General features: G+C 51.6%; 12 protein-coding genes across 12 annotated transcripts; 5 read left to right on the top strand and 7 right to left on the bottom strand.

Annotated features, from left to right (window-relative positions):
• Positions 1 to 4,815: 4,815 nt before the first annotated feature.
• On the bottom strand, positions 4,816 to 6,093 carry KRP23_14003 (uncharacterized protein; the record flags this gene model as incomplete). Its single annotated transcript, XM_067884784.1, has 1 exon — positions 4,816 to 6,093. The coding sequence occupies one exon, from the start codon at positions 6,091 to 6,093 to the stop codon at positions 4,816 to 4,818; it is 1,278 nt and encodes a 425-aa protein (XP_067738162.1).
• Positions 6,094 to 6,214: 121 nt separating this feature from the next.
• Positions 6,215 to 7,438, bottom strand: KRP23_14002 (uncharacterized protein; the record flags this gene model as incomplete). Its single annotated transcript, XM_067884783.1, has 1 exon — positions 6,215 to 7,438. One exon carries the CDS (start codon positions 7,436 to 7,438, stop codon positions 6,215 to 6,217), a length of 1,224 nt encoding a protein of 407 aa, XP_067738161.1.
• A 293-nt stretch (positions 7,439 to 7,731) lies between these two features.
• On the bottom strand, positions 7,732 to 8,973 carry KRP23_14001 (uncharacterized protein; the record flags this gene model as incomplete). The annotated part of the gene is made up of 1 exon (XM_067884782.1): positions 7,732 to 8,973. One exon carries the CDS (start codon positions 8,971 to 8,973, stop codon positions 7,732 to 7,734), a length of 1,242 nt encoding a protein of 413 aa, XP_067738160.1.
• Positions 8,974 to 9,252: 279 nt separating this feature from the next.
• Positions 9,253 to 10,521, bottom strand: KRP23_14000 (uncharacterized protein; the record flags this gene model as incomplete). Its single annotated transcript, XM_067884781.1, has 1 exon — positions 9,253 to 10,521. The coding sequence occupies one exon, from the start codon at positions 10,519 to 10,521 to the stop codon at positions 9,253 to 9,255; it is 1,269 nt and encodes a 422-aa protein (XP_067738159.1).
• A 907-nt stretch (positions 10,522 to 11,428) lies between these two features.
• On the top strand, positions 11,429 to 12,805 carry KRP23_13999 (uncharacterized protein; the record flags this gene model as incomplete). Its single annotated transcript, XM_067884780.1, has 1 exon — positions 11,429 to 12,805. The coding sequence occupies one exon, from the start codon at positions 11,429 to 11,431 to the stop codon at positions 12,803 to 12,805; it is 1,377 nt and encodes a 458-aa protein (XP_067738158.1).
• Positions 12,806 to 13,429: 624 nt separating this feature from the next.
• Positions 13,430 to 15,075, top strand: KRP23_13998 (uncharacterized protein; the record flags this gene model as incomplete). The annotated part of the gene is made up of 2 exons (XM_067884778.1): positions 13,430 to 13,917; positions 14,001 to 15,075. 2 exons carry the CDS (start codon positions 13,430 to 13,432, stop codon positions 15,073 to 15,075), a joined length of 1,563 nt encoding a protein of 520 aa, XP_067738157.1.
• A 109-nt stretch (positions 15,076 to 15,184) lies between these two features.
• KRP23_13997 (uncharacterized protein) lies at positions 15,185 to 16,519 on the bottom strand (the record flags this gene model as incomplete). Its single annotated transcript, XM_067884777.1, has 3 exons — positions 15,185 to 15,973; positions 16,037 to 16,237; positions 16,316 to 16,519. The coding sequence occupies 3 exons, from the start codon at positions 16,517 to 16,519 to the stop codon at positions 15,185 to 15,187; spliced, it is 1,194 nt and encodes a 397-aa protein (XP_067738156.1).
• A 993-nt stretch (positions 16,520 to 17,512) lies between these two features.
• Positions 17,513 to 17,944, top strand: KRP23_13996 (RxLR effector protein SFI3; the record flags this gene model as incomplete). Its single annotated transcript, XM_067884776.1, has 1 exon — positions 17,513 to 17,944. The coding sequence occupies one exon, from the start codon at positions 17,513 to 17,515 to the stop codon at positions 17,942 to 17,944; it is 432 nt and encodes a 143-aa protein (XP_067738155.1).
• A 1,878-nt stretch (positions 17,945 to 19,822) lies between these two features.
• On the top strand, positions 19,823 to 20,065 carry KRP23_13995 (uncharacterized protein; the record flags this gene model as incomplete). The annotated part of the gene is made up of 1 exon (XM_067895998.1): positions 19,823 to 20,065. One exon carries the CDS (start codon positions 19,823 to 19,825, stop codon positions 20,063 to 20,065), a length of 243 nt encoding a protein of 80 aa, XP_067738154.1.
• A 365-nt stretch (positions 20,066 to 20,430) lies between these two features.
• KRP23_13994 (uncharacterized protein) lies at positions 20,431 to 21,744 on the bottom strand (the record flags this gene model as incomplete). Its single annotated transcript, XM_067884775.1, has 3 exons — positions 20,431 to 21,198; positions 21,273 to 21,479; positions 21,550 to 21,744. 3 exons carry the CDS (start codon positions 21,742 to 21,744, stop codon positions 20,431 to 20,433), a joined length of 1,170 nt encoding a protein of 389 aa, XP_067738153.1.
• Positions 21,745 to 22,811: 1,067 nt separating this feature from the next.
• Positions 22,812 to 24,067, bottom strand: KRP23_13993 (uncharacterized protein; the record flags this gene model as incomplete). The annotated part of the gene is made up of 3 exons (XM_067884774.1): positions 22,812 to 23,606; positions 23,679 to 23,879; positions 23,957 to 24,067. The coding sequence occupies 3 exons, from the start codon at positions 24,065 to 24,067 to the stop codon at positions 22,812 to 22,814; spliced, it is 1,107 nt and encodes a 368-aa protein (XP_067738152.1).
• Positions 24,068 to 25,388: 1,321 nt separating this feature from the next.
• KRP23_13992 (uncharacterized protein) lies at positions 25,389 to 26,465 on the top strand (the record flags this gene model as incomplete). The annotated part of the gene is made up of 1 exon (XM_067884773.1): positions 25,389 to 26,465. The coding sequence occupies one exon, from the start codon at positions 25,389 to 25,391 to the stop codon at positions 26,463 to 26,465; it is 1,077 nt and encodes a 358-aa protein (XP_067738151.1).
• Between the last annotated feature and the right edge of the window lie 248 nt (positions 26,466 to 26,713).

Here is a 26,713-nt window from a genome sequence, read left to right as displayed (position 1 = left end):
AAATAGAGAGCTGGTTGCACATATTTCTCAAGGACGCAGGCTAAACAATAGTGCGATACAAACAATTCCACTGCGTCAGTCGACTGTTGGACGGATATTTGTGAGTGAGAACAGCAATGTGTATACCGTGTCTTTTTCTCCTAGCTTCAGGGGCTGCTCGTCCTCGTTTCTTATCGTCAAATTAGGCAATGATGAAACCCGGACAAAACAAACGGCGATCGCACCTCGAGCAGTGCTTTTTGGGCGAAAGGCCAACGTTCGTAACCGCTCAGCAACCGAGAGCTGGCCTTTTGAAATCACCAATTTATTCAGGAACCCAGTATAAACTGGTTGTCTGTGGCCCACCAATGCGAGTGGATCACTTTTTGTCTCTGCACACCTGAAAACAAATATACGAACAAGTCGATGCTATTGGCATTTCCAATGCCAGTAGCAATACAGCTCCTAGGCCGTAGTACCTACCTTCTTAGCTTATAGCAACAACACCAGTGGTCATTCTCTAAAGCCTTTGCTCAGCTTCAAGTCGTCAGAACCAAGCACTTGATGAAATATTCTTCGATGCCCCCAGATGACAACCATCGTAGTATGCTGGGCAAGGAAACGCAGCGACCACTCGAAATTTGGATGTGTACCTCAGGAAAATATTGGTGCTGAATGGGCTGGATCTTTCTTTTTCTCGACGGTCTCGGGAGGGGGGCCAGATCGTCGCTCAGACCCATTTCCGTTGCAAAACGAAAGGATTTGTATAGTCTCGTCAATTTTTCAAGCACAGAACATTGGCAACTCGCCATTCGTTTGATCTCCCATCCAGCTTGGTACCTTGGTAACCGATGCCACGTCAGTGCCTCATAGTCCACTCTCTGGTTGGAATCGTACTTGCATACGCCTTTCAGTTTCATGGTGCTAACAAGTACGCAAAGCTGTAGGGCTCTTGCCTTCTAGTCTCTCGGAGCGCATGAGCAGGATACCATGCGGAGAGATTCTTGAAATACAATTGGACAAATGAATAATGAGATGCCCGTCCTCGTCTTGCTGTCGTAAACCCAAACTCATCCCAAAGTCAACCACAGTTGCTAGAAACATGTGGCGAAAGCCAACCGACTGGTGCAGCGAAAATGAATACGGCTCAACATTTGTGAAACCGATACCACACTTGGAGTGGATAGTTTCAAACCCAAAGCTGCAGCCAGTTTCCCTTTTTCGATGGTCGTTTTACTTGAAGCGCTTTCTGTATTCGACATTCCAAAACTCTCATCTGGCGTCAGCACTGCACAAACTTCGTGGTCGCTGCCATTTTCTTTAGGGTTTAACACCCTTGGGCGGAATGCATATGCAGCGAGTTTGGAGAGTGGCATGACCTTTCGAGCACCTCCGTGACATATTAGGGAGTAAGTTGGATCGTGATCTGTGGAACGACAACTTGGCCCTCGATCAAAAGTCCTGATCTACCCGTTTGTAGTGATAAAAAGAAAACATGTCAGAAGGTCTGACTTGCTGTTGAATGGTATCCTCGATCCTAATCTAATTGAGAGTCTAGAAATTAAAAAACGTCCTTTCAGTAATAACTCAGCGTACTCCTTTGACCAAGACCAAGAAAAGAAAAGGTTCGAAAGCAATTGAGCGCGTTAGTTCAGACTACAATTCCAATTAAAAGTCGTGTGCGTGCTGTCGTACTTCAATGGTGCATGATACTTCCATCGCATACGTGGGGTTACAGGTTTGCGAGCTTATTGTCACTCTAGTGGTTACATATTAGCTCCATTCGTTATCTGTTCCAATCAACCAAAACGGATAATGCCGTGTTGTCGCCGTACTCAATTCACTTATCTATCAAGTATCAAGCGATGATCCATCAGCTCGAGGAAGGCAATCCGAGTGATTCCGACGAATCTTTTACGAATATCACTTCACTCACCTCGGAAAATAAACAACCGGGGCAACTCAAGTTTCAAACGATTGGTGAAACCAAGATCATGCTTAACCTCGTCAGACCCGTGGTGCGTTTATAATACTCCTGCTATACTGTTTTACGACGCATTGCGCTGGTGCAGTAGGGTTCTGACCTGTTGGGTTCTCTCCCTGATTGCAGATGATAACGACATTCTTCGAGTTTCGTCCGGGGTTCATCTCGCTCATCCTCGCCGGCACACGACGCAGTCCAATACGTCAACGCTCCGACCTTCTCGATAATGTTTCGCCCTCAGTCGTCTAGGAATCATCAAGCTGAAGCCTACCAATATTGTGTGGGTATGTTTTGTTGTTGTGAAATGCAGTTGTTGACCCTCACATCGGCTGCTGTTGCGCGGGGACTCTCATCTGCACTCGATACGCTCTGTTTACAGGCCTATGGGGCCAAGGGCCTGGACAAGATCAGCGTTTACTTTCAGATCGGAGTCATGGTCCTGAGTGTAAACCTCTTGCTAGTCTTTGCCACAAGTTGGCACGCAGAAGACTTGTTGAAATGGCTGGGCCAAGATGCAGAGGTTACACGTTTATCAGCAAGTATCTCTCAATGGACAATTCTTTACATCTACGAGCTCATGCGGAAGGTGCTACAGGCACAAAATATCCTGACCCCAGTCGTCATAGTTACAGTTGTTGGATATGTGGCGAAGATCGCAGTTGGCTATGGACTAGCTTACCACACTTCAGGCGGATTCAGTGGCATTGCCATCAGTAGAATTCTAGAAACCATGGTGCTTCTCACGTAGTCAGAGAAACACCAGCGCTGCCAAAACGAGCGCCTCACGTCTCTCGTCTTGGAGCCTACTGCTGGAAAACTGGCACGACGCATCCCTCTTTTCCTTGGACTGCCTGGCTTGCCCCTGCTGTTCGACTTCTTGGCGCCCGGCCTCTTTCCACTTGCGTCGACCATCAGAAGCGAGTGTTCACGGCCACGTCCTCACTCTTGTCAGCCTGAAGTAGCGCCAACTTGTGCTTGCTGGTGTCTCCACAGGCAAGTGCGTCCGCCTCGATCCTGCTCTTCCCTTTGTCACGTTCGCATACACTGAACATCCCGAGGGCTACGTAACCACTCCAAGAGCCCAGGAAGCCCCAAATTCGTCTTGGTCACGTCTTGGTCGAATATGGTCACTACTATGTAGTCTTAGTTTCCACAAAAAACTTTCGCGATAACTCCGCTTCTAGCGCACCCCAGAGCATGATACTTGGGCAGATTACTTCGTATGTACCTCGTTATCCTGACGCAGCAATGCGTTGGGTGCCATCTTCTTTGGCGGCGTCGAAGTGCTCAAAACTCTGTCTGCCCCGGTGATCGCACGAACATAATTTCTGCCGCCAGCGAAGTCAATCCTTGCCCCATTGCGACCGTCACATAGCCTGCCAAGATCCCCTCGCTCCGCTGCATCTTGTCACACCAATTGAGACGGGTGGAAGTGTTTAGCTCGCTCGCAACTTCACAAAATACTTGGGACCCCAATTTATTGTGCGTGAAGCTGTAAGTCGCCTTCCAGAGCTCCCGAAGCTCCCGAAGCCACCAAATTCACGCATAGTGCCGTCTCGTCTCGTGCTGAAAGCTCAAACGTAAGTGGAGCTCACGAGTTTATGAATACCCCACGTAACGTCGCGCCATCACAAACCAGTCACCCCCACGAAAACTGGCACGTCTTGTTGAGATTTCCACAACCTAAGGTAGTAATCCCTCCTCTCCGCCCCTCTATTAAGATACCGGGTCTACTCATGGTTCCAGCGTACAACAGTTGGTGCCAGCCACAAGGACGTAGTAAAATGGTACACCTAGCTCTCTCACCACTCTGCGTCAACGTAGCGAGCGTCTTTAGGGAGCGTTGAAATTTTGACCCATTCACGATTGTTAAAACGATCGGTCTCGTAAGGTTTTCTGTTGCAGAGACCCGATCAACGAGCTCATTTTACTGCGACCCATAGTGCGTGTTTTCGCTATAGCTTGGTTGACAAGGAAGGCTTCTGCACGTCATTGCCCACCTCGTTTTATCGTCTTTGCGGTATGATACTAAAACAGGAATGGTCGTTTCTCCTGCCCCCCTGAATCATGCTTGCCACGAAGAATGTCGAGATGAGTTGGTAGCGTTCAACCTCTTGCATCTTGTGCACATATTGGCCAGGCTTCGATCAAATCGGTACGTTCAACTGTATATCCCAGGTTCTTGTTATCCAGTCGGGAGCCACGTCTTTGAAGAATTCATACTACAACGGGTAGTAGGCTAAGATATCTGTTGGGTCCCATGGTGCGAAATAAAATATTGTGAACAAAATACTAGCGTTGCGAGATATTCCTGTCTAATTGAGCGCTTCCCCGGGCATGCGGATACGCGCTTCCACATAACTCGTTCCAGCTTGGCTGTTTAAGGTAGCAATGATGCAGCTCAGAAGCCAGTCACGGAATCGTTGAGCGCCAGTGAGCCATCACGACAAGGAGCACCTGGTAGTATTCACTGATCCGCTGAAAATTCAAGAATGACAAGTACGTCGAGGCTGGATAAATGGCAGTCGACCCAAAGCCGAAGAAGCTCAATGTGCATCCTTCGGCGAGAGTCCCCACGCATGTTTTCACGATCAAGACATCTGGTGTTCAAGATGTCGAAGCCAAGCCAGAGAATGCCGCCATACACGGTATAAAATGCCTCAATCACTAATTTGGAATTCCGAAAACACGCTTGCCCTGCACTATCAAGTAACAGTGCGAGTTTCATAAAATTATTTCGAAGATGTTAGAATAGTCAGCACCGCCACCATGAAAGTCTCAACGAAGCGCATACTCTTGCTCTTCGAATCCCACAATGCGATCAGAAAGTGATCATTACATTTGCACAACATTTATTGCACCACAGGTAGCCCAAGCGCCTGCCGCACGCAGTTAAACATCAAGTCGCCCCACCGAATATGAGAATTTCGCAGTTCGTCCCATGCACGACTCGAAATGGTCACAGCAGGACGTCTTACAATGTTCAGCGCCCACCGGGTGACAACCACTACAAGTTCTCCTTCACCCTCGCTCTTGACGTCACTTGCAGCTTTATTTTCTCGATACGATGTCACCATCGTGAGCGTCGTAGAATCGCGTCTAATACGCTCGAGCGGTCTGTACGGAAACCGCGTGTCTTCGTCCACAAAGTCGGACGCCATGATCGCGTAGCGCCCATTTTCGGCTAGACACGTATCTTTTTCCTGAAAGTGTGCGCTGTCCGAGAACATGACGAGGTTCGTCTCTAGCTGGACGCCGTGGGGCGTTTGAGACACAAAGCGCATCTGAGATAAATACTCGTCGCCGATTTCGTCATCCTCACGAATCGTAATATTCCCTGAAGACTCTGAAATAATGATCTCAGCATTGAAGATTGCTTGTTGCAGCGCCGTAAAGACCTCCAGCACGCCCCCCTTCGCCCCTCGAAACGGGGTCACATCGAACCTCGCGATGCAGTAATCTCCGTCCATCGTATCGTACCGTTCCTCCTGAAAGTACGGTGCCGTGGGACTCAGACCCTTCGTTCTCTCTAGCAAGAACCTTCTGGCTTCCTGTAATTTGGGGCCTCTCAGGGCGTTGAGCGTCCGCATCCTCTCGTCCCTATCCGGTCCAAGTCGGATCGTCGTCTCAGTCGGGTGCAGCCTATACAAACTCTGCTGGGAGTGGCCCGCCAGCATAGCCTGAGCTCTCGCCAGCACCAAATGCTGCTCTTGTACAGTTTCTCTCAAAACGGCACCTTTGGCCAGTTGTTTCTTGTCGGAGTGGGGTTCGTTCCCATTTTCCACCAACGTCTTAAATTTGAGCATTTCGAGTTGTTTTTGCAGCTTTTGGATCTCCGACTCCAGCGCCTGCTTCTCCTCCTTGCGGATCGTGTGCGTAGCCTTCCGTTTCTTATAAATCCGCTTCTTTTTCGCAGGGGTTGCGCCCGCGCAGGGCTCCGATGTGACGTCTTCGTCTTTGTCGTCTTTTGCGCGAACCGCGAAGCCTCTGAGGGCCGCGGCAGCGTGGCGGTCCGCACCGTAAGCTTCAGAGTCGTCCTCGGCACTGTCTTGGTGTTGGAAGCGGCTCGGGAATCTGCGCGCTCCGCAACCGCGCGCAGATTCCATGTAGTGCGCACCAATGGACGCCATATTGAGACTGATGACGACCCAAAAATACTGGATGCACGGGATTGGAAGAAATTCCGACCAATGAGAGACGAGAGACGAAAGCTGAAGTGGAATGAATTGCGCATGTCGAGGGGACTTTTGTTTATTTGGGGAGGTTTAGAGTTTCTCGGACGCAGTTGAGGATCGTTTCCGAGACGTGACCCGATCGATCGCGCATTTCTCGAAGAATTTGTGTCGGGATGTCAAGATTCGAGCCGCAGATGCGAGTGAACGTCCAGCGAGTCATGACGACGACAAGTTCGTTAGATGAAGTGTCGAGGTGGGAGGTGACCAATATGACGGACGTTGCGTCGCGTCGGATGCGCTCGTGCGAACGATAGGGAAAGAGGTCGTCTTCGTTTACGAAGTCGGCTGTGGCGAGAGCGTAGCTCTGCTCGTCGTCCTCTTGAATGTAGTCGGAGAAGTGCACAAGGTTGTTTTCGACAAGTATTCCCTGCGTCGTCTCGGTCACGAGCTTCATTTGGGAGAAGTTGTCCATCTCGTCCATGTCGTCGTCTTCGCGAATTGTTATATTGCCGGACGCCTCGGAAAGAACAATTTCTGCGTTGAAGACAGCGCGCTTCAGAGCTTCGAACACGGCATGCACTCCCCCTGTGACTCTACGTAGAGCTGTTCGGTCAAAGCGCACGTTGCAGAAATCTCCCTCTGGTGTCTCGTATCGTTCCTCAATGAAGTAGTCCGCGGTGGGGTGGAGACCGGCACTCCGCTGCTGGATGAACTGCTTCGCGCACTCAAGTTTCAACTCTCGAAGCGCACCAAGTGCCGCTCTCCGCTCCACTGGATTCGATGTGAGGTGAATATACGTTTCCGTCGGGCGCACATTGTTTGAGTGAGGTTGCGTGCTGCTCACCAGCATTGCCTGTGCATTTGCCACTACGAGATGATGCTCCTGGATGGATTCTTGGAGGCCGGAATTCTGCGCCATTTGCTTGTGCAGAGAGGCAGCCTCGTCGCCACTATGTATCAGAGCTCGAAGCTTGAGAGCATCGAGCTTGGTCTTCAGAGTCTCCAATTCTTCTTCAAGAGCCAGGCGCTCTTCTTTTCGGACCGTGTGGGTGGACTTGCGCTTCTTGTACACGCGCTTCTTCGTGTGTGCAGGTCCATCAACGTCGTCCGACTGGTAGTCGACATTCAGCTCCTTTTGTGTTACGGCGGTAAGAAGTGCTTGAAAGTCGCAGGAATACGTCAATGGTGGTAGTGAGTCGTCTGGCTCCGAGCTACCTGATACTTTTGAGAGAGCCCAACCTTGGCCAAGTAGACTAGCAACGGCAGCACTTGGTGTTGAGGAATATAGCGGTGTGGCCATTGAGGGACGATAGCACCGAGCGGGTGAGACTTTCCCCTTAGACTGACGTCGGAAACTGCAGAAGGGAGAATGGCGTCATTCGTTAAACCTCCGGAGCGTCAAAGCACGAAAGCACGCGGCGTAATCACGAGAACACACTTACGCAGCTTGCTGTTCTTGTAACTTACAAGTTGTAGGGCGTGGATTGGGGCTGCCGAGATGCACGTATTTGCTGGGAACAACTTATTCACATGTCAATCCGAATAATACTTTATCCGCCTTACTGCTGGCTATAGATATGATCGAATCTACGATTATCTAGGCAACCCTAACGTTTCGCGGACACAATTTAACATCGTTTCGGAGACTCGGCCAGATAAATCGCGCATCTCGCGGAGCACTTGGGGCGGCACATTCAGCTCAGTACGACAAATTCTTGTAAATGCCCAACGTGTGATCACAATGACAGATTCTCCGTCTTCCTCGGATGACGTGTGTCCGCTACAGCCATCTTCAGGCCCGCTTCTCACTTGAGTGTCCGCATGTGATGTCACCAAAATCGCTGTAGTGGCATCGCGCCGAACACGCTGATCAGGAAGGTAGGGCAAAAGTTCATCTTCATCCACAAAGTCAGTTGTAGTGATGGCGTAGCTGTCACTTCCACCAGCACTAGAGAAGTCTGTAAAATGGACGAGGTTGTTTTCCAGTAGAACGCCTCGGTTTGTCTGGGTCACCAAACGCAACTGGGAACAGTCCTTCTCGGCCAGGTCATCGTCTTCTCGAATCGTTAGGTTACCAGAGGTTTCCGAAATAATGATCTCGGCATTGAACGCAGCCTGCTTCAAGGCGTCAAGAACTGCACGAATACCTCCTCTCACACCGCGCAGTGGTACTCTGTCAAAGCGTACGTTGCAATAATCCCCCTCCGGTGTCTCGTATCTCTCTTCATGAAGGTATTCTGCCGTGGGGTGCATGCCCAGACTGCGCTGCTGGATGAATCTCCTCGCGTAGAAAAGTTTATGTTCTCGTAGTGCCTTCAGCGTCTCGTGTCTCTCATATCGGTCTGCCGTTAGATGAATGTACATCTCTGTCGGACGCACTTCGTATGAGTGGCGCTGTGCACAGCCCACCAGCATTCCCTGCGTGTGTGCCAGCACCACATGCTGTTTTTGAACCACCTCTCTCAAAACGGTATTGTGCGCGATTCTCCTGTTAAGAGTCGAATCTGTATCATCTCGTTGCACCAGTGCCTGAGGCTTTAAAGCGTCGAGTTTGGCTTTCAGAACCTGGACCTCCACCTCCAGCGCCTCCTTCTCCTCCTTGCGCAGTGTGTGCGTCGCTTTCCGTTTCTTGAATACTTGTTTCTTCTGCTTTTGTTCCTGAGCGTCACTATTAATAGCATCCGACTGCTCTTGAGACTTTGCAGGACAGCGGGTGACGTCTCCGGAACGAGTCCGAGAGGAGATTGGGTCACCAATGTGTGTGTCGGACTGCACTGCGATCATAAGGTCCAGGATGCTGGTACTGCCTTGTGGAGTGCTCAGAGATGTAGCCATGCTGGGGAATATTGCAGCCTTGCAATTGGAGACTCGGATGGTCGCCACTTGAGCACGAGCGAGCTGAAGCTGGAATGCCTGCTGTGCACATCTTTGTTGGATACAACTCACTAACTTTACCAATATTATATCCTACAGGTACATTATATTTTGAGGTGCTCTTGGAGCTAATTGTTTGTTTTAGGAAGATACGATTACGAAGGTTACGTATTTTCGATTGAGCACGCGCAATCATGAAAATGATTCCTCGCACACCACTACTGCAACAGCAACATTGACTTACGTGGTGGTTGCTGGGAGGCCTAACGTCTCCCGTACGCAGTTTAGGAAGGTGCCCTGTGAGAGAATAGCGCTCTGTTGAATATCCAGCATCGCCTCTCGAGAAACGTTGAGGTCGGTGTGGCAAATGCGAGCGCAGGACCAGCGCGTGACCGCCACCACCAATTCGCTCTCGCCCTTGGCTGTCGACTCCACGTACGAAGTTATCAGCATGGCAGCCGTGGCGTCGCGCCTTACACGCTCCAGCGGTCTGTACGGATAGAGGTCGTCCTCGTCGACGAAGTCCGTCGTTGTGACTGCGTAGCAGCCTTTGTCGCTCTCGCCGCACGAATACTCGGCAAAGTGCACGAGGTTGTTTTCCAAAAGCACACCTCGGGTCGTCTGGGACACCAGGCGCATCTGCGAGACGCTGTCGTCGTTTTGGTCGTCGTCTTCACGCACAGTGATGTTCCCCGATGTCTCGGAGATGATGATCTCGGCATTGAACGCGGCTTGAAGAACTGCGTCATACACAGCTCGGACGCCTCCTTTCACTCCGCGCAACGGCGATACCTCGAATCGGACAATGCAATAGTCTCCCTCTGCGGTTTCGTATCTCTCCTCCTGGAAGTACGGAGTGTTGGTGTTGATTCCATTGCTGCGCGCCCGCAAAAACCTCTTTGCGTCTCGCAATTTCGTCTCTCGCAGCGCGTGCAGCACTCCTCTTCTCTCCGCTCGATCTGCACTCAGACAGATTTTCGTCTCCATGGGGCGCACGCCGCTCATGTGGTGCTGCGTGTGGGTCGACAGCAGCGCGCGCACCTGCGCCATCGCCAAGTGCTGGTCCTGGATGGACTCCCGCAGCACCGCGTTCTCCACGACTCGGTCGTGGTAACTCCTGGACGCTTGTCCCTGCTGCACCAGCGCCTGGAACTTGATCTCGTCTAGTTGGGCCTGTAGCTGCTCGATCTCCTTGGCCAGCGCCGCCTTCTGTTCCTTGCGCACCGTGTGCGTCGCCTTGCGCTTCTTGAACACGCGCTTCTTCTTCTTCTCTGTTACGGGCGACGTCGAAGCGGAAGTGGACGGAGTTTCCGCTGAGCTCGCAGTGAGCCCCACCAACGTGGCGGCAGCGCCGTGACGCTGCGGGTCCTGGGGATGTGGCGGCCAGCAGTTGATGCCGCTCCAGACCTGCAGTTGGCGGTTGTCCACGACCATGAGCGCGTCCTGCGGCAACAGTGGAGGCTTGGAGGGTTGGGAGGTGGCGAAAGGAGACACTTGAAATGGATCCATCAGTTTGGGTACGCGACTGGCGACTCGGCATCGACGTGAGCTCTTCCTGAATTTGTGGGGGAATGCTGAATGATGACGACGGACAGCGTTTTGCGGCGTCCATCCTCTGTTGAAATGACAATAAAAGGGATTAGTTTGAGGTGGTGCCCGTAATGGATGTACATAATGGATGATAGAGATAGTTTGATGCCTTTTATGAGTAATGCATATGCGATAGATATGACTATAGGAGGGATGGCCGCTCTCACCCGTATACTGGCAGATTGGCGGTGGCGATTACGCGACTAGTCCATGACGATGCGGCTGACGACAGGCGAAGTGGTGGCCGCGGTGCGAGACCAGAAGAATGCCGCAAGTGCCGCTTGCCAAGTGGAAGTCGAGGTGACGGGGCCGATCACAGGCACGCGACAAGAGATGGCGACCCGGCTCGTGTTAGCGGCGACATGCCTTGGTCCAAGTCCTTGGCGGGATCTGGAATTTGGGGCTAGGAAACGTGCTTGAAGACACGGGGCGATTCTTTGCAATCGCGGTCATCGTGGTAAACGGCGCCAGCGTTCCGCTTGCACTGCACGCTTAAAATTTCGCCTCCTTGATAGCATCGGGCACTCCCGACAACAAAGTTTGCGATCGCAAGCTGTACAGATCCATTCATACGATTCCGCCCCACGGATCTCAAGACGTACGCGTGACGTTGAGATAGTCTTCCTAATAAGCCCGGGACACTGTCCCGGACAGCGAGCTCTTCCTGCCTCGGTCGATGTTTTCGGCGCGCCGCCCCTTCCATGCATTGTGAACGCAAGCCCAACTTCGCTGCAGCGATCAGCGCGTCACTCGACTAAGTGCGAGACGCTCGCCACATTCCTGCTCAGCAGTAAGCAAGATGCACTCACCTTTCTACGACTCCGGAATGGGCCGCAGCTTCCCTTCGCGCACCAGCAGCAACCCGACGCAACCGACAGCGTTGCCGCGTCGACGGCCTCTCCCCACCAGCAACTTCGACGCGAATGCGATGGATTCCGAGCCCTGGGCCGACATGAACGCAAGGATGCCGTCTCCGATCGTGTATCCGGTACTGCAGGGCCCCGTGACGCCCTCTACGACCGATACCAAGCAACTGCACAGTGCCACAAGCACCAGCGGAGACGAAAGCAGCGCTGATGACGCTAAAACAGCTTTCAAACGACAGAAAACACAATTGAAGACCAGATCGGAGACCAAGCACTTGAAGCCGAAGCGCAAGGAACGCAAACCCACTCACACACTCCGCAAGGAGCAGAAGATGGAGTTGTTGCGAGAGATCGAACAGCTGCAGAGCAAACTGGAGAGTCTCAAGGCGCAGGCGATCGTGTCGAACGCTCTGCACGTCAAGAAGCACACGCAGGCCCCGGTCATGAACACCATTCTGCGGGATGCAGTGCAGTCGAGACAGTCGACGCTGGCGGACGTGCAGGGCTTGATTTCCGGGTATGTACAGCAGCAACATGATATTAGTCCCATCAACTCGTGTATACAGCTGGGGTTGGACCGCGTGCAGCGCCATCGAGAGCTAGTGGCGATGAGAAACGATAAACTGCAGACGACGCATGACTTTCTACTCCGTCGTAGTCGAGGACTGGAGCCCGGGAGACAATATTGCGAAGAGGAACGGTTTGAGACATCGAGAGGGGATTACTGTGCTGTGCGATTCGCAGTCGCTCATTTCCGTGGAGCTGCCAATGTGCGTGCGGTGTTTGACGCGGCGCTTTTCCAGATTGCTAACGTTGAAATGAGCATGTCAGATGTTCTGGGCAATATCACGATTCGAGAGGACGATGATAATGGCGACGACAATGTCACGCAGCTCAGACTAGTAACCTCGACTGGATCGGCACCGCAGGCGCCACCTCTCGAGACCAACTCGCTGCAATTCAACGAATTTCACGAGGCGACCACTGCGGGTGGCCCAAATGGCACAGCGACGACCGAGTACGGCATTATTATGGCAGACTTCGTGGATGAGGACGAGCTCTATCCTTACAGAGCGCAGGAGCGTATGCGGAAAGACGTCACTGCAGCGCTTCTCCTCACGCGTCTTCCAAGGGACGAGCACCATAATATCCATCGACCCAGCGGTGATAATGAATTGGTGGTCAAAGTCACTCTCTGGTCGCTGATCAAGCTACACCACTCGAATCTCGACGTGTCCTACGCCTGCCTCGAGGAGACTCGCCATGAGATCGGACGTTGGGGGGAAGAGTTGGTGCGGGCCATGCAGCGAACGCTGTCGTTGAGGCAAACCCACTAGCATTCTTATGGATTGTGGATACACTGTACAATCCCTGATGCGCTGTGCCTACACGTACCGTCAACACTGCAACGACGCCACGTTCCTACAGAGCTGGGCACAGTGCTTTGTGTGCGAGGCTTGCTGCCAGGCTGCGCCCAGATAACTATGCGTGTATGCACTGTAATACATGTACTACGCACATGTAGTACTCGACCTGAAGACGAGCGCTCTTCGTCTACACTCGGTTTGCGATCGGGGGTCACCTCAGCAAGTAATAGAGCCGGTGAGTCCACCGATTATGGGTATGTTTTCCCCTCCAATTTGGGGTAATCGACGCGCCACATTTGATGATGCACATTCGGTAAATTTCAGCAAAGTGACTCATACTCATACATGTCCCTGTATTCGTGGTCAGTGGCAAACCAGCGAGGCGTAACCTCACAGCTTGCACGTTCATGGCCGCCCAGATTCCCATCCAAAAAATACGCTAAAATAGCAGAAAAATCACAAACTTGGAAAAGGTCAAGGCTCACGTATTCCAGGGCATCCCAAGTTACAAAACGGACTATTTTAATTTGCACAATTTTCACGCTCAGTTCAGTCGTAATCTTGCACCACAGAACGCAATCGCAATCGCTCTCCATGGGCCTCTACGAGCGGCGCCCTTCGCGCTCTGGTGCGGTCCCGTTCTCCTCCTCGCCCCTGTACAACAGCAGCAGAGATGCGCGCGACTTGAGTTCCGACACGTCGCCGCCCTTGCGGCCTCTGGGCGCCTCAGGACGGCCGCAATTCGCCGCAGCGCCGGCTTTTCCGCGTCCTCCGTTCCCTCAGGACGAACGCCGCGTCCTGCGAACCCAAATCTCGCCCAGGACGACCCACGATGCGGCTGCAGCAGCGGACAACCTGCTATCACTCATCCAGCGCAACCGACCAGGACGTCCACCAGCCAGAGAGGTCGCAGGACGCGTTCCCCACGTCCTGCGACCTCGAGACGAGTACGACAGCACGTCGGAGGAGCAGACGCCTCCTGGCGCAGTGGAGGATCGCGCACAGGACGCAGGACGAGGAAGGAAGAGACTGGGACCGCATGACGATGGCAAAAATACCAATACGAGAAATACAGGATCAGGGTCTGGAGCTGCCGTGCAGGACCAAGGGACGACCAGCCTAAACGCAAAAAAAGAGACAAGAAGCCTACCTACATCGTACGCAGAGAGAAGAAGGCCATGCTGGAGGTGGAGCTGGTGGAGCTCAAGCAGCGGGTGCTGCAGCTAAGACGCGCGAGCGGCATCCCGGACTCGTTCTTTATCGAGAAGGAGCGGCTGCTGGCGAGAGTGCAGGACAATGCCAGGCTGAGGGCCGAATCCAGGAAGCAGGACATGCTGCTGAGAAACGCACACTCGATCATGGCGGCCGAGTACCTGATGAAGTGCTCAGAGAGTCCGATTGAGACTTTTATCCACTTGACGACGGATCTCAAGCAAAGACGAGCGGCGCTGGTGAATATGAAGGAGATGAAGCTGCAACAGGCTAATGAGTTCATTACCGAGAGGTCCAAGTTCCTCCCACGCACGACGCCGTGGTGCCAAGAGAGCAAGTTCGAGACGGAGGAAGGCCACTTTTGTGCAGAGAAGCTGGACAACACGCCGTTCCGTGGTGTGCGGTCGGTGCGACAGGTTTTTGAGGCGCTGCAGTTTTTCTTCCGCAATATGGAGATCAGCATTTCGGAGATGCTGGGAGACATCACAGTGCGTGAAGACGATGATAGCACGGCTAGCCACTCGTTTTCAAACCATCGACTAGTGAGCACGATGTCTCACGGCGTGAATGTCGAGAAGAATATCGTCAAGTTTTTCCAGCTGGTCGAGCCCGACGTTGACGACGACGGCGAAGGACTTGGTCCGTATGCGCTGGTGGCGACGGACTCGGTGGATGTGGACGATATGTACCCTTACGTCCCCGGAGAACGCATCAGAATGGACATTAACGCAGCGATGAAGTTCACAGAGCATTTTTGCAAGAGGCCGCCCAACCAGAAGAAGAAAACTCGTACTCGACACCCTCTGTATGGAGACGGTGGGTTTCCGTACCCGCGAGACCCTGAGGAGGGGGACGAAGACGACGAGTTTGAGCGAGTTGTGATACTTACTCGCTTTTTCAGGGTCAAGCTCCACCACTCAGAGATGGATATACCGCCTCATGTGCTTCAGGAGGTCCGCCAAGGACTGGCCTGCTTTTCAGACACGATGGTTCAGAGCATGCACCGAGTCATCTATGAGTCCCGTTAAGGCCGTCGCTGTCTTTTTGAACGGATCAAATATGATGTAGAAATATTGCAGATAACGTTATTCGAGTTAACGACGCGAACATGCAAGCAGTTTTGACGAGTTCTTGCATTCACGGAACACCATACAATGACTGATTCATGCTGTGAACCATGTGATCTGTGAACAATGTGGCGCTGCGTTGAACCTCCTGCAGCACATGCGGCGGAAATGTCAGTTCCGAGTGGTGCAACTTGATCCGGAACCATCTCGTCAACACCACCACAATTTCATCTTCCGCTGTTTCTCCATAACCTTGTTTCTTCCGCGTGAACGATGACAGCTTCATTGCTGCGGATACATCCTTACGAAGACGCTCTGCCGAGTTGTACGGGTACAAGTCGTCCTGGTCAACAGGAGCAGCGGCCATAATACCATAAGGACCATCCTCTTCTCCATCGTCGCCAAAGTACTGGAAAAACTTGATCGCGTTTTTCTCGACCAACGGCCCGTTCGAGAGCATTGTCACTAGGCGATGGTGCAGCATGGGGTTCTTGAGGATACAAGCTTCCAGGTCATTCGAGTCTTCTCGCACCGTCAGATCTGCCCCCAACTCCGTCGTCGTGATCTCCAAATTCAGGAAGTAGAACTGCATCGCTTCAAACACTTGTTTGACACTCTCCACACCCACAAATCGGTGCACATCCAATTTCGTTGCGATGTAATGCCCCTCATCCGTCAAGTGCCCAGACTCCTCATGAAAAGGTCGGTTCGGGTTTGTCACCAGCTGCATCCTCTGCTTCAGAAACTCCTTCGCCCGCTGCAAATGCTCGTGCTTGAGTGCACAGACCTCCGATCGCCGCGCATCCGTATCTGTACCCAAATGGATGTAGCTTTGCAGCGGGTTGTGCCCTCGCAGTGTCTGAACCATCGACGTCCTCATCATTAACAACCACAAACACCTCAAAATTGTGCACCAACTCACCGAAAACTCTTTGGACGCCGACTGGACAGCCGCCACAGCGTTCTGCTGGAGTGCAATTGTCTCTCTCAATTGTCGGTTCATCTCAACCTGTTGCTCTGTAGCCGCCACCTCCTTCGGGTCCGGAATCCCTGCCTCTTGACGTAGCAGAGCCGCCTTGGCTTCCAGGAACGCCAGCTCCTTCAGTAAAAGCTTCTTTTCCTCCTACGCAGCAACAAAACAACACTAAATCAGCGCTAGAAGCTCTAAAACACTACAATTCCACTACTGCCAATTGCAGACCCTCTTTGCTACATGACTGGGCGTTCGGCCTTTGAGTTTCTTGCGCTTTTTAGCGTTGACATTGGGCTTTTGAGCCGCTTCGTCCGACGTGGAACCGCTCTCTTCACTGGTCGACGGCCGCTTGGAGTTGCAGGGCAGCGGGTAGAAAGTCTGCGCGAGAGAGAAGAGGATCTCCTCGGAGAAGCCGCCGGCATGGGCATCCATTTCTAGCGTTAATTGAGCGGGCTATTATATTCCTGTAAGTACGACCACGTACTTATCACGAATCAGTTTGGCAGAGTTTGTATCGAGTTGGAATTTTTTGGACCCTGCTATAAGTTGATTCTACATGTATCTGGGTATATGCATTTAAACTATCCTGATGGCAATTCGACTCGAGGTGGGGGGAATGCAGAGCAAAGCTTCGATTCGTAAACCGATAGGATTATGTGGTGCGTTGGAGTGTCAATTGCGAAACAGGCAGGGTGGAGTGATCAACTTGCTTGAAGAGCTTCGTCTGTAGGAAATACAGCACCGCGCAATGGAATGCGAGTGCAGTGTATGAGTCACAGCCTGCTTGAAGAGCTTCGTCTGTAGGAAATACAGCACCGCGCAATGGAATGCGAGTACAGTGTATTAGTCACAGCCTGCGAGATGCTGGAGGTGTGTATCGGTTGACCTCGCACACCTGATTGCATCCGTGGGCAGCTGCTATATCAGATATTGCAGTAATATCAGGTTGAAAAGGAGACGGTAACGACAGCCCAAGCTAGAACCACGTCGTAAGCTGAGGTCGTGAGTGCGCGAGGAAATACGTCGCGTGCAAGATGAGAAAGCTACTCAAACATCGATCACGAGCATCTTACGACCTCGCTAGACAGTATCAAATCTGCAAAATGGGCTATCAGATTTAGCTTTTGGCAGGTATCAAATCTACACCATACCTTTCGCTGACTACCTAGTCAATGGATCGATTTCATATCAATGTATCAGATATCTCAGGTATCATGTAGTGCAGGTTAATCTGTATTAGTCACAGCCTGAGACTTAGGAGCTCCGCCGTCGCTTACATGCGCTCAATGCAGTGGGTTGAATCCCGAGATAAGCAAATCGGGCATCTGTCTTCTTAGGCTTTGCTGTTCGTCGAGTCAGTGGGGTTCGTGATCAGTTCTCAATTCTCCTTTGCCCTAACAAGCTACCAGCATATCAAGCTTCACGATGCGTGTGCTTTTCGTCGCTGTTGTCGCTGCGCTCACCCTCACTGCTACCTGCGATATTGTCGCGGCGGAGGCTTCCAAGACCTCAACGCTGACTACGACCGACGAATCTCTTTCGGCTCGAGGGTTTCGAGGCGTTAACAACAACAGAAGATCCCTGAAATCCCGCAATGAAGAACTCGACTCGGATGACCTGGACGCTTCGGAAGAAAGGGCTTTCGAGGAAATTCTAAAGGTCGAGGAACGCGCACTGGTTAACGCGAAATACCGTCGTTGGTACAAGGCCGACCTCAAACCGAAGCAGGTCAGGAAGATGTTGGGCGTCGACCAGAGCTTGAGAAAGACGCAGAGGGAGCTTTCGCGACTGTACCTGGGTTACTATTCGTACTATACCCACATGCAACGCAAGCATGGATCGAGTGATAAGGACTAAGTGTGGCTTGTTTCTCACCTGAGCAGTGTGGGGAGATGGAAATTGTGATAATGGTTTACTTCGAAGCAAGCGAAAAGAAGTTGTCGTTATGAGCAGCTTCAAGTGATGAAGCAATAATGGTTTTTTTTTTCCATCGAGCAGCACCGTTATTCCTGGCTAGCTTGCGAAGTGGTAATACAAAACATTCTTATCAAATGACAGGAGGCGTACAAGTTCTGCCACGCCTTGGCTCGGTTATTTTCTTCCTAAACTGAAATACGTTGATCCATTTGTTGGAGCGGTATTATAATACATGTACTCTTCAATGATCCTGGTGGGGCGCGACATTTACAATACTTGACGTAGTACGTGTGTACTATGCCACACAACAAAGTCCCTTAAAAGGTGCTTGCTGCTGCAGTACCATTTTTTTTGCTTCTACAAGTATAAACACAAACTCGACGGTTTCAATGAATGCACTGTAAAGTACTTCGTAGTTCGAAGACTTCACAATAGCACTGAACGTGTAGTGCGCACAACACATTTTGGAATGAATCAACTTCACAATAAACGGGGGCGGAGCCTGTTGTCAATCCATAAGCAATATGTACTTTTCGATATTTCACTTCGCTACGGCATTCTCAATGTTTAGACGTTCAATTGGTTACGATCTTAATCCCGTGTTTTTATTTTGTATTCCTCCCCCAGTATTTCTCTCCACCTCGCTCTGCGCCCGCGTTCTCCACCGTTTGTTCACGACTGCGTGCTCCGACAGAACTTCCGATATCCGGTGCTCCGAGTAGAACGCGACATATTCATCGTATTCACACCTCGTGATCGGCTCCCACAGACGTCGAATTCCAGTCAACACCAGGACTTCCTTGACTGCGTGCGGTGTCATGCCAGCTACCAGTAGGTCACGTGTCCCTATCTCAGCGTACGGTACTGCCGCAAAGTCACTGAGCAGGACATCTTTTTTACTTTGAAAAAGGGCTCTGGGCGGTGTTGAGCTCGAGGGTAATTTTTTATGAAATGATCGAGGCGTCGAGCGTCGAGATCGTTTGGGCTACATTACTTTGAAGTACTTCGAAGTATAAGTATTCCACGATGTCAACACAAAGAGCACTGATGACAAAGTGCTTCTGTTGTATTTGGATTCTTACGCTGACTGGTGCAGGAAGACTGGATACCTACGATGAACAACTTCAGTCAGATGATAGCATATACTTATAAGAATTATAATATTCTGGGTGGACACGAGACAGTAAGATTGCCCGGATCAATACAAAACTAACCATCCTGCTCCATGTTAGTCTTTGTTTTCCGAGCTATCTTCCTTCTGATCCTTTTCGCTTATTTGAGTTCGAACAGCGTATTTTAATCTCAACTTGTATGGCGGATGAATGCACAAGCAGTGGGAATCAGCCACGCGCTCGACTAGGGACTATTTGACAGGGGCAAGGTGGCTGTACAATGTCAGTAGAGGTTGAATCCACATTTTCAATCATCAGCGGCGTGGTTCAATGTGATCCCAAATCGATTCGATACAGTTATTTTTCTTAGGATTTGGCGTGCCAAATGATCTTCGCGTTCATATTAACTGTGCACTTCGAGTTGTTGGCAGCAGAGTCTCGCACAAAATTCGTTCACTTTGTTCGAAAGGGACCAGACGGTTGGCTACCTTCCCACGCGGATACATTGTCGGGGCTGTGCATCGGATTGGCGGAAGAACCCCGGCTCAACCGAGCAGCAATATCTGCCGATGGTGAATCCAACTACACAGTCGGCGCACCGGCACGTGAACTTCACGTGCCATAAGGGGGCTGTGTGCAGCCTCAGTGCTCATTTTACAATTCGCCGACTACAACTCAAGTGTCAAAATCAACATCAAACACACGAATGCGTGTATCTGAGTTCCTTGTCCTGGCAATTGCTGGCTTTTTGGCCTGCAGCGATGCCTTTGCGGTGACTTCGAACGATAAGCACCAGCAAGTCCTCTCGACTAGTCAAGCGCTCCGGAACCGCGACCTCGCTGACGACAATACAGTCTACGCCAACGAAAAACGGGTCCTGAGGACTCGCCAAACCTCTGACGATGAGGATGAAGACTGCAAAACTGAAAACCGAGGATTCCGACTCTGACGACGAGGAAGAAGAGAGAGGTCTCACTTCGACACTGGACTACCCGAAATACTGGCGCTGGTTCCGCGCGCACATGACTCCGTACGATGTCAAGGAGGTGCTGGGACTAACTGGGCTGAGACCTCTGGTGAAGCCCATCAAACGACGCGTATACAAGGGATACGTCCGGTTCTACGAGAAGCACTGCCGTCTGCCTAAATACCGACGCATGGCGTTCTGTCGAGCGGCTTGATAGAGAGAGACGGAAGCCCACCTTGTCTAACCTGGCTATATAGTGCGTTGCCGTAGTAGTAGCACTGCCGGGATTGAATATGCCTTCAAACTGAATTACTTCTTCAAACATCGTACCTCTCCTGTAAACGGTTTTACCGATACAAAATCTGGCGCACAGTTTGCAGCATCACGTCGCCCCACTTCCCTACACTTTCACGCAGCTCATGTGCCGTCTCAAACGGCAGCCTGATGTCTCCGTGCCGAAGTTTGATTAGGCACGACCGTGTAAGCACAACCACTTGCTCTTCCACCAACGTTCCAGCAGCATTCAACTGCTTGCGATGTTGTGCTTTCACTGTCAGCACGGCTGAAACATCGTACCGCACTCGCTCGCTTGGGTTGTACGGAAACAGCTCGTCCTTGTCCACGAAATCCGTCGTAAACAGCCCAAACGCTCCGCCGTCGCCGAATTCTTCGTCGTGTTCACGAAACTCCGTGTACATGACGTTGTTCATTTCCATTTCTACACCGTTCGTCAGTGAGGACACCAATCGATTCTGTGTTATGCCTTTGCCGCTATCATCGTCTTCGCGAATTGTCACATCCCCCAAAATGTCCGTCACCCAAATCTCCGTGTGGCTGAAATAGTGGTAAAGTGCATCGTAGACCTTGCGCACACTCGAGATGCCTTCATACGGAGTGATATCAAAGCGCAGCGCGCAGAAATCTCCATTTGGCCCAACAAACCGCGAGTGTTCCGCGAACGGCCTCGACGGATCCAGAAACCTCGTACGCTCCACAACATACAGCTGCGCCGCCCTAAACTTCCGTGCCTTCAGTGCCACAAGGGTCCGTCTTCGCTCTTTCACATCCGTTCCCAGATAAATCCACATCTCGAACGGAACGTGCTGCTGCACGCTCTACACAACAACAAAAATGTAAAAACAATCAGCACAAATTTCATGTAAACAATGTAGATAGCAAAAGTCCGTACCACGTAGCCCGAAAGTGCCGACTGGATATTCACCAGCGACAATTGCTGCTGGTGTGAAGCTCCCTCCAAAATTTCCTTCGACAGCTCTCGCTGCACACTGCTACGTTCTTGTTGAGCTTTTGCAGCATTCACGGCCGCCTGTCTCTTCAATTGTTTGAGTTGAGCCTGAAGCACGTCCATCTCCTTCAACAGACACTCCTTTTCCTCCTGTCGATACAATATAATAATATAGGTTAGTAAATGTTAGGAACACTATTGAACAATGGCAAGCTCTCACTTTTCGGACCACGTAGGTGGCTTTTTTTACTCGACGAGGCATCGTGGGTCTTTTGTCGGAAGGATCGGAAGGTGATTCGGAGTGGTTTATTGGCATCTCTGGGTCTGTCATGACCACGTCATGATCTCCCATCTCAATGGGCGAAGCTGTGGGCTCCGAGTCGCTCGTGTCGACACGCTGGACAGGAGAGGACATGGTGGTGGGTGACCTAGTCGTGGTATGTAAAATTGCGAATAAAATCGTTTGGGTGTTTCTGAACTGTAAATAACCCAGGTGAAGGGATATGCACAAGACGGAAGCTGGTGAATAACGGCAGGGAGCAATGAAATGCTTGTCTAAGAGGGAAATGCTCAATGGGGAGACGGTTTACTCAAGGCAGTGGGCCAACGCGTATGCAACTCCCCCCTCAACATCAGCTCCATCACACGCGAAAGGCACCAAGTTCTGTAACGAACAGAATTTGAACGTAAACTCATCGTACTGTGAACATATTGTGTTACTGACCTCGCGCTGCGGGCCGTTCGATAGATACGTTAGTCGTCGTATTCGGATTGTAATACCTCCAGTACATCCGCCACTCGGACATGTTCGAGTAGTAATAGTTAAGCGAGGTTCCCTTACAGAGTGAATGCCTTCGAACGGAACAATGTCGAACCGCAGCGCGCGATAATTTTCGTCGGGCTCAACACACCGCGAGATATCCGCGTGTGGCTGCGTTGGATCCACGAATTCTTGCTCGCTCAATAAGATATGTCGCACCACCTTCAGCTTGAGCTCTTCCAACACTGGTCGTCGTTTCTCACGAGCAGTCCCGTAATTCTGGCAAATGATCCTGTCCACGGTATCCAACACAAAAACAAATACAACATTGTAGGGCTCTCCCTGCAACTCGTTCCACCACGAACGCAGAATGCACGTCATCGGCTGCTTCCTCGCTGTACCTCGAAAGAACGCGTTTCTCCTTCAATTTTAAGTGCACCCTCTTTTCCATCTTCTGCATTCTTAACTGCGCTTGCAACCTGACGATCTCGAAGCAGCCTCATTTTCTACAGCAACAGCATCAAGCACAACGTAACAAAAGTCACCTACAAAGTACTTCGTAGTACATGGAATTTATCCTCCGTTTTGTGCACGTATTATAATGACCCCGGGGCTTGGTTCTCGTCGTTTTGGGTCGTTTTGGAGCTCAGACCTCCATGGCGTACATCAACTGCTTATGAGTTTTATAAGTGGCGTGCTGGAGCTAATCGGTCAGCGTGGGTTTATTCGCTTGCTATCGGTGAGCTCGAGCGATAAACCAGTTCTCGAACTGCGTCAAGCTTGACGTCTCCCCAGTGGGAACTTTTTTCTCGGATTTCGTGCAGAATGTCAGGAGCCAGCGCCATACTGGGCTTGTGGATTCGGCAATGGGCCCAACGCTGCATCACCACAATCGGTCGCTCCTCCTCGACGCCCTCGGAGTTTTTGATCTTCTTCATGTGAGCTCGAACTTGCGTCACGACCGTCGCGTCTTGGCGCACACGTTCTTCTGGAAAATACGGGTACAATTCGTCTTGGTCCACAAAGTCTTCCGTGAAAATCCCCACAGCGCCTCCGTCCCCATACTCGTCATCTACCTCTTTGAACTCGGAGCAGATAATGCTGTTCATCTCGAGCAGCGGGCCGTTTGACAGGTACGAGACAAAGCGGCACTGCGAGATGCCTGGTTCCGAGATGTCGTCGTCTTCTCGGATTGTAATGTCTCCGAGACTCTCCGTGACGCGGATCTCCATGTTAGAGAAGTACTGGTAGAGCGCGTCGTACACTGTCTTGACACAGCTGATGCCTTCGAACGGCACGACGTCGTAGATGTGGCCGCAGAAGCAGCCGTCCTGCTCCTCAAAGCGCGCCGCGTACGAGAATGCGCTTGTGTCATCTACAAAGCGCCCTCTCTCTTTCAAGTAGAACTGCGCTGCTTGTAGTTTGATCGGCTTCATCTCCGTCAACGTCGCCCAGCGCTCTTCCAGGTTCCTTCCGAGACAGATACTGGTCGCGTGTGGGGCACCAGATTGAGCCATCTATCGCATCCACCAGATCCACTCATCAACAGTGATCAAATCGACCTTTTAAATAACAATTGCAGACCGTACCGTCAGCCTGGACAGCGCCGACTGCACGTTCACGAGCGACGCCTGTTGCTGCAGCACTGCTTGTCGAATAAAACCCGTTTCGGGTATGTCCTCCTCCAATCCTGCGCGTTTCGCATCCCCTACTGCCTCTGCTTTCGTGTGCAATTGGGCCACCTGGACTTGCAGCGCCTTCACTTCCTCCTGCAGCGCTCCAATCTCCTCCTGTTAAACACGAACAAACAATGGTTGGTTGGTCTCCGATATCGACTCAAACTGTTACGTCAAGTGAAGAACCGCACCCTGCGTCGAGTTCCAGTCGCTTTGCGCTTGCGCCGAGGTTTCGGCTTGCTTCTCAATCTGGCAACAGCATCTGAGCCCCCATTGCCCCCACAGTCCGGGGTTAACGCCATGGTTGATCTCTGAGACTGTCGGCCTATGGGTAGTTAATCACCCAAAGGACCCAGTGCAAGAATGTTTGCGAACTGTATGGATAGTCAATCACCCAAACGACCCACCCTTCAGCCTAATTTAGGCTGAAGGAAACCCTATCGCTCAAGGACATCGCAAGGATAATGGGGGTCGACCGTCGAGTATTTGGCCGCATGGAGCAGGACATATTGGGTAGACTACAAACTGCAGTTGTAGACTACTGGTTTTCTCGCGACCAAGCTGCACCTCAGAAGCTCATTGATTTGCTCGACGGCGCAGAGACCTCAGTAGATATTGCTATGTTTATCTTGACGCATCCGGAACTGACAGACGCTATCATCCGGGCCTCCCAGCGTGTCACGGTTCGTGTTCTCGTTGATCGGGCACAAGTCACCGAGAAAAGCTCAGCAATGATAAAAAAAACTGGTTGAAAACGGGGTCAACGTATATCACGCAGGCCCCAGACTCATGCACTGGAAGGTAGCGATTTATCGATGGAACCGTGTTGACGATGGGAAGCTGCAATTGGAGTGTGGGGGGAATGACGATGAATTGGGAACATACTGTTGTATTGCGTGGTCCTATTGTTGGAGCGCACGCCGTTGAGTTTGACGAACACATGTGGTCTGTTGCCGTGCAAAACAACTGGCAAGTTGAGATAGATAGCCGCGGTAATGTTCATCTGTAGCGTCAAGCGATGGTGACAGCAGTGCCGCAGCGGGTACTCCGAGCTGGCAGTTTGGTTTACAAGGCACGGGCAACTACAGCACGGTCGCGTTCGATGGAGCCCGCCATGCAGAGACGTTTGAGACGCGCACGGCTCAGGCGCACCTTGATTCGATCAAACGTGAGTTCGAGCTGCTCTGGGATGAAGGACGGATTTGGGTTCTTCTGATCGTAAGTGCGCCCGCTGACAGAGTCTCTTTCTGGCACAGTCTCTTGATAGCTAACACGACGGACTTGTGCGTGCTTCTCTACGTTTATTGCTTGCGTGAACAGTGTAACCTCGTGAGGACTAGCTTGCAACTTGCGGTAGACGCGTATCTCTCTCTTGGTGTCGGCGGTAAGAACTTGGGCTCGACGTACATGCTTCAAGAACTAAACGTGACTGTTGTGCAGGCAAAACGCGCGAGTGCGATAGCATGTTCTTCGATGACAACGGCGGGCTGTTCGAGCAGTCACTGCGTCTGGTGATTTCCACTGGGACGTACTTGGTGCCGAACTGGGGCGCACTGTATGTGTTTTACGTGCTGCCACGCTTCCAGTTCTCCACGGTCTTGGACGTGCCCGGACTGCAGAATAATGACACAGGACCGGCCGGTGAAGAAGCGGAAGGCGACGTATTTGAAGCGTAAAGAGGAGCAAAACGCATTGCAGGACCAAATCCGAGCTCTCCAGCAGCAGTTGCAGGAATTGCAGGCGAACAATGGCGGTGGGGTCTCCCAACTCGCGCAATTGACCGCTTCGGTTGGTCTCAACGTGGCGTTGAAACAGTCAGTGGAGCAGCAGCAGCTTGGGGTCGCAACGGCGCAGAGTTTGGTGAGTCGGCGACTCCAGGACGAATCGGGTAGCCCTGTGAATGTTTATATTCACTTGGGGCGAGAGTGGGTGGAGAGACGAGCGACGCTCGTGGACATGAAGGGCGAGCGACTCGATCAAGGATTCCGCTACGTGACGGCGCGTTGCCAACATTTGCATGCACTCAAGCCACACTTTTCGGAAGAGAGATTCGAGGACGCAAATGGGGACTTTTGCTGCCTTCGCAACGAAGTGATCCCGTTTCCGGGTATTCAGTCGGTCCGGAAGGTTTTCGATGCAGTCAAATTCACGATGAACACACTGGAAATCAGTATTTCCGAGCAGTTGGGGCATATCACAGTCCGAGACGACTACGACGTAGTGGAAGCTGATAGTTTCATCTCCAACTACAGGCTGGCTTCGGGAATTGACAGTGGTGTGACTACCGAACTGAACGCTGTGGCGTTTGGTCGATTTGTCGAAGACCCTGACAGGTTTGGCGGCCAACCGTACGCTGTGGTGGCGATCGACAGCGTGGACCAGGACGATTTACACCCATACCATCCGCATGAATGCGTCCGTAAAGGCATAAATGGCACGGTGGTTGTGATCCCTGTTTCGCGCAGAATCAGTGACAGCCGAAAAGTAAGACTGGGAGAAGGTACTAAGAAAACGCGAACTGAAGGTTCAAGCAACGAGGACAAAATGGAGGTGGAGGTTGTCATGCTGCGATCTTTCTTCGTGAAGATTTGCCGTCCAGAGTTTGAAGTATCCGAGCTCGTCACCCAAGAATTACAGGATACAATTGCTCGTTGGGGCGACGTTGTTCTCCAAGCGGTTCGAAGAATTGTCTACGCGTAGGACCGACAAAAAGATGTTAGAGTACGCTTCGTCCTACTGGTCAACTCATCTACAGAATGCCCACCAATCTCAAGTTCGGAATGGGGCATTTAACTACCAGAACGCACTGATGCCATACATCTCGAAAGAGATTTTCGAAGACGGGGTTGGGGATTTTTGCTGCATTTCCAGCAAAGAGACCCAGTTTCCAGGACTGCTGTTTATGAAGCGTGCAAGTTATCAACGGATACGTCAGTGAGCAGTATTTT

This window comes from Phytophthora ramorum (genome assembly GCF_020800215.1).
Source record: "Phytophthora ramorum isolate Pr-102 chromosome Unknown Phyram_PR-102_s0019, whole genome shotgun sequence".
In the NCBI taxonomy this organism is placed as follows: Eukaryota; Oomycota; class Peronosporomycetes; order Peronosporales; family Peronosporaceae; genus Phytophthora; species Phytophthora ramorum.
This window is presented reverse-complemented; position numbering and strand designations above follow the sequence as displayed.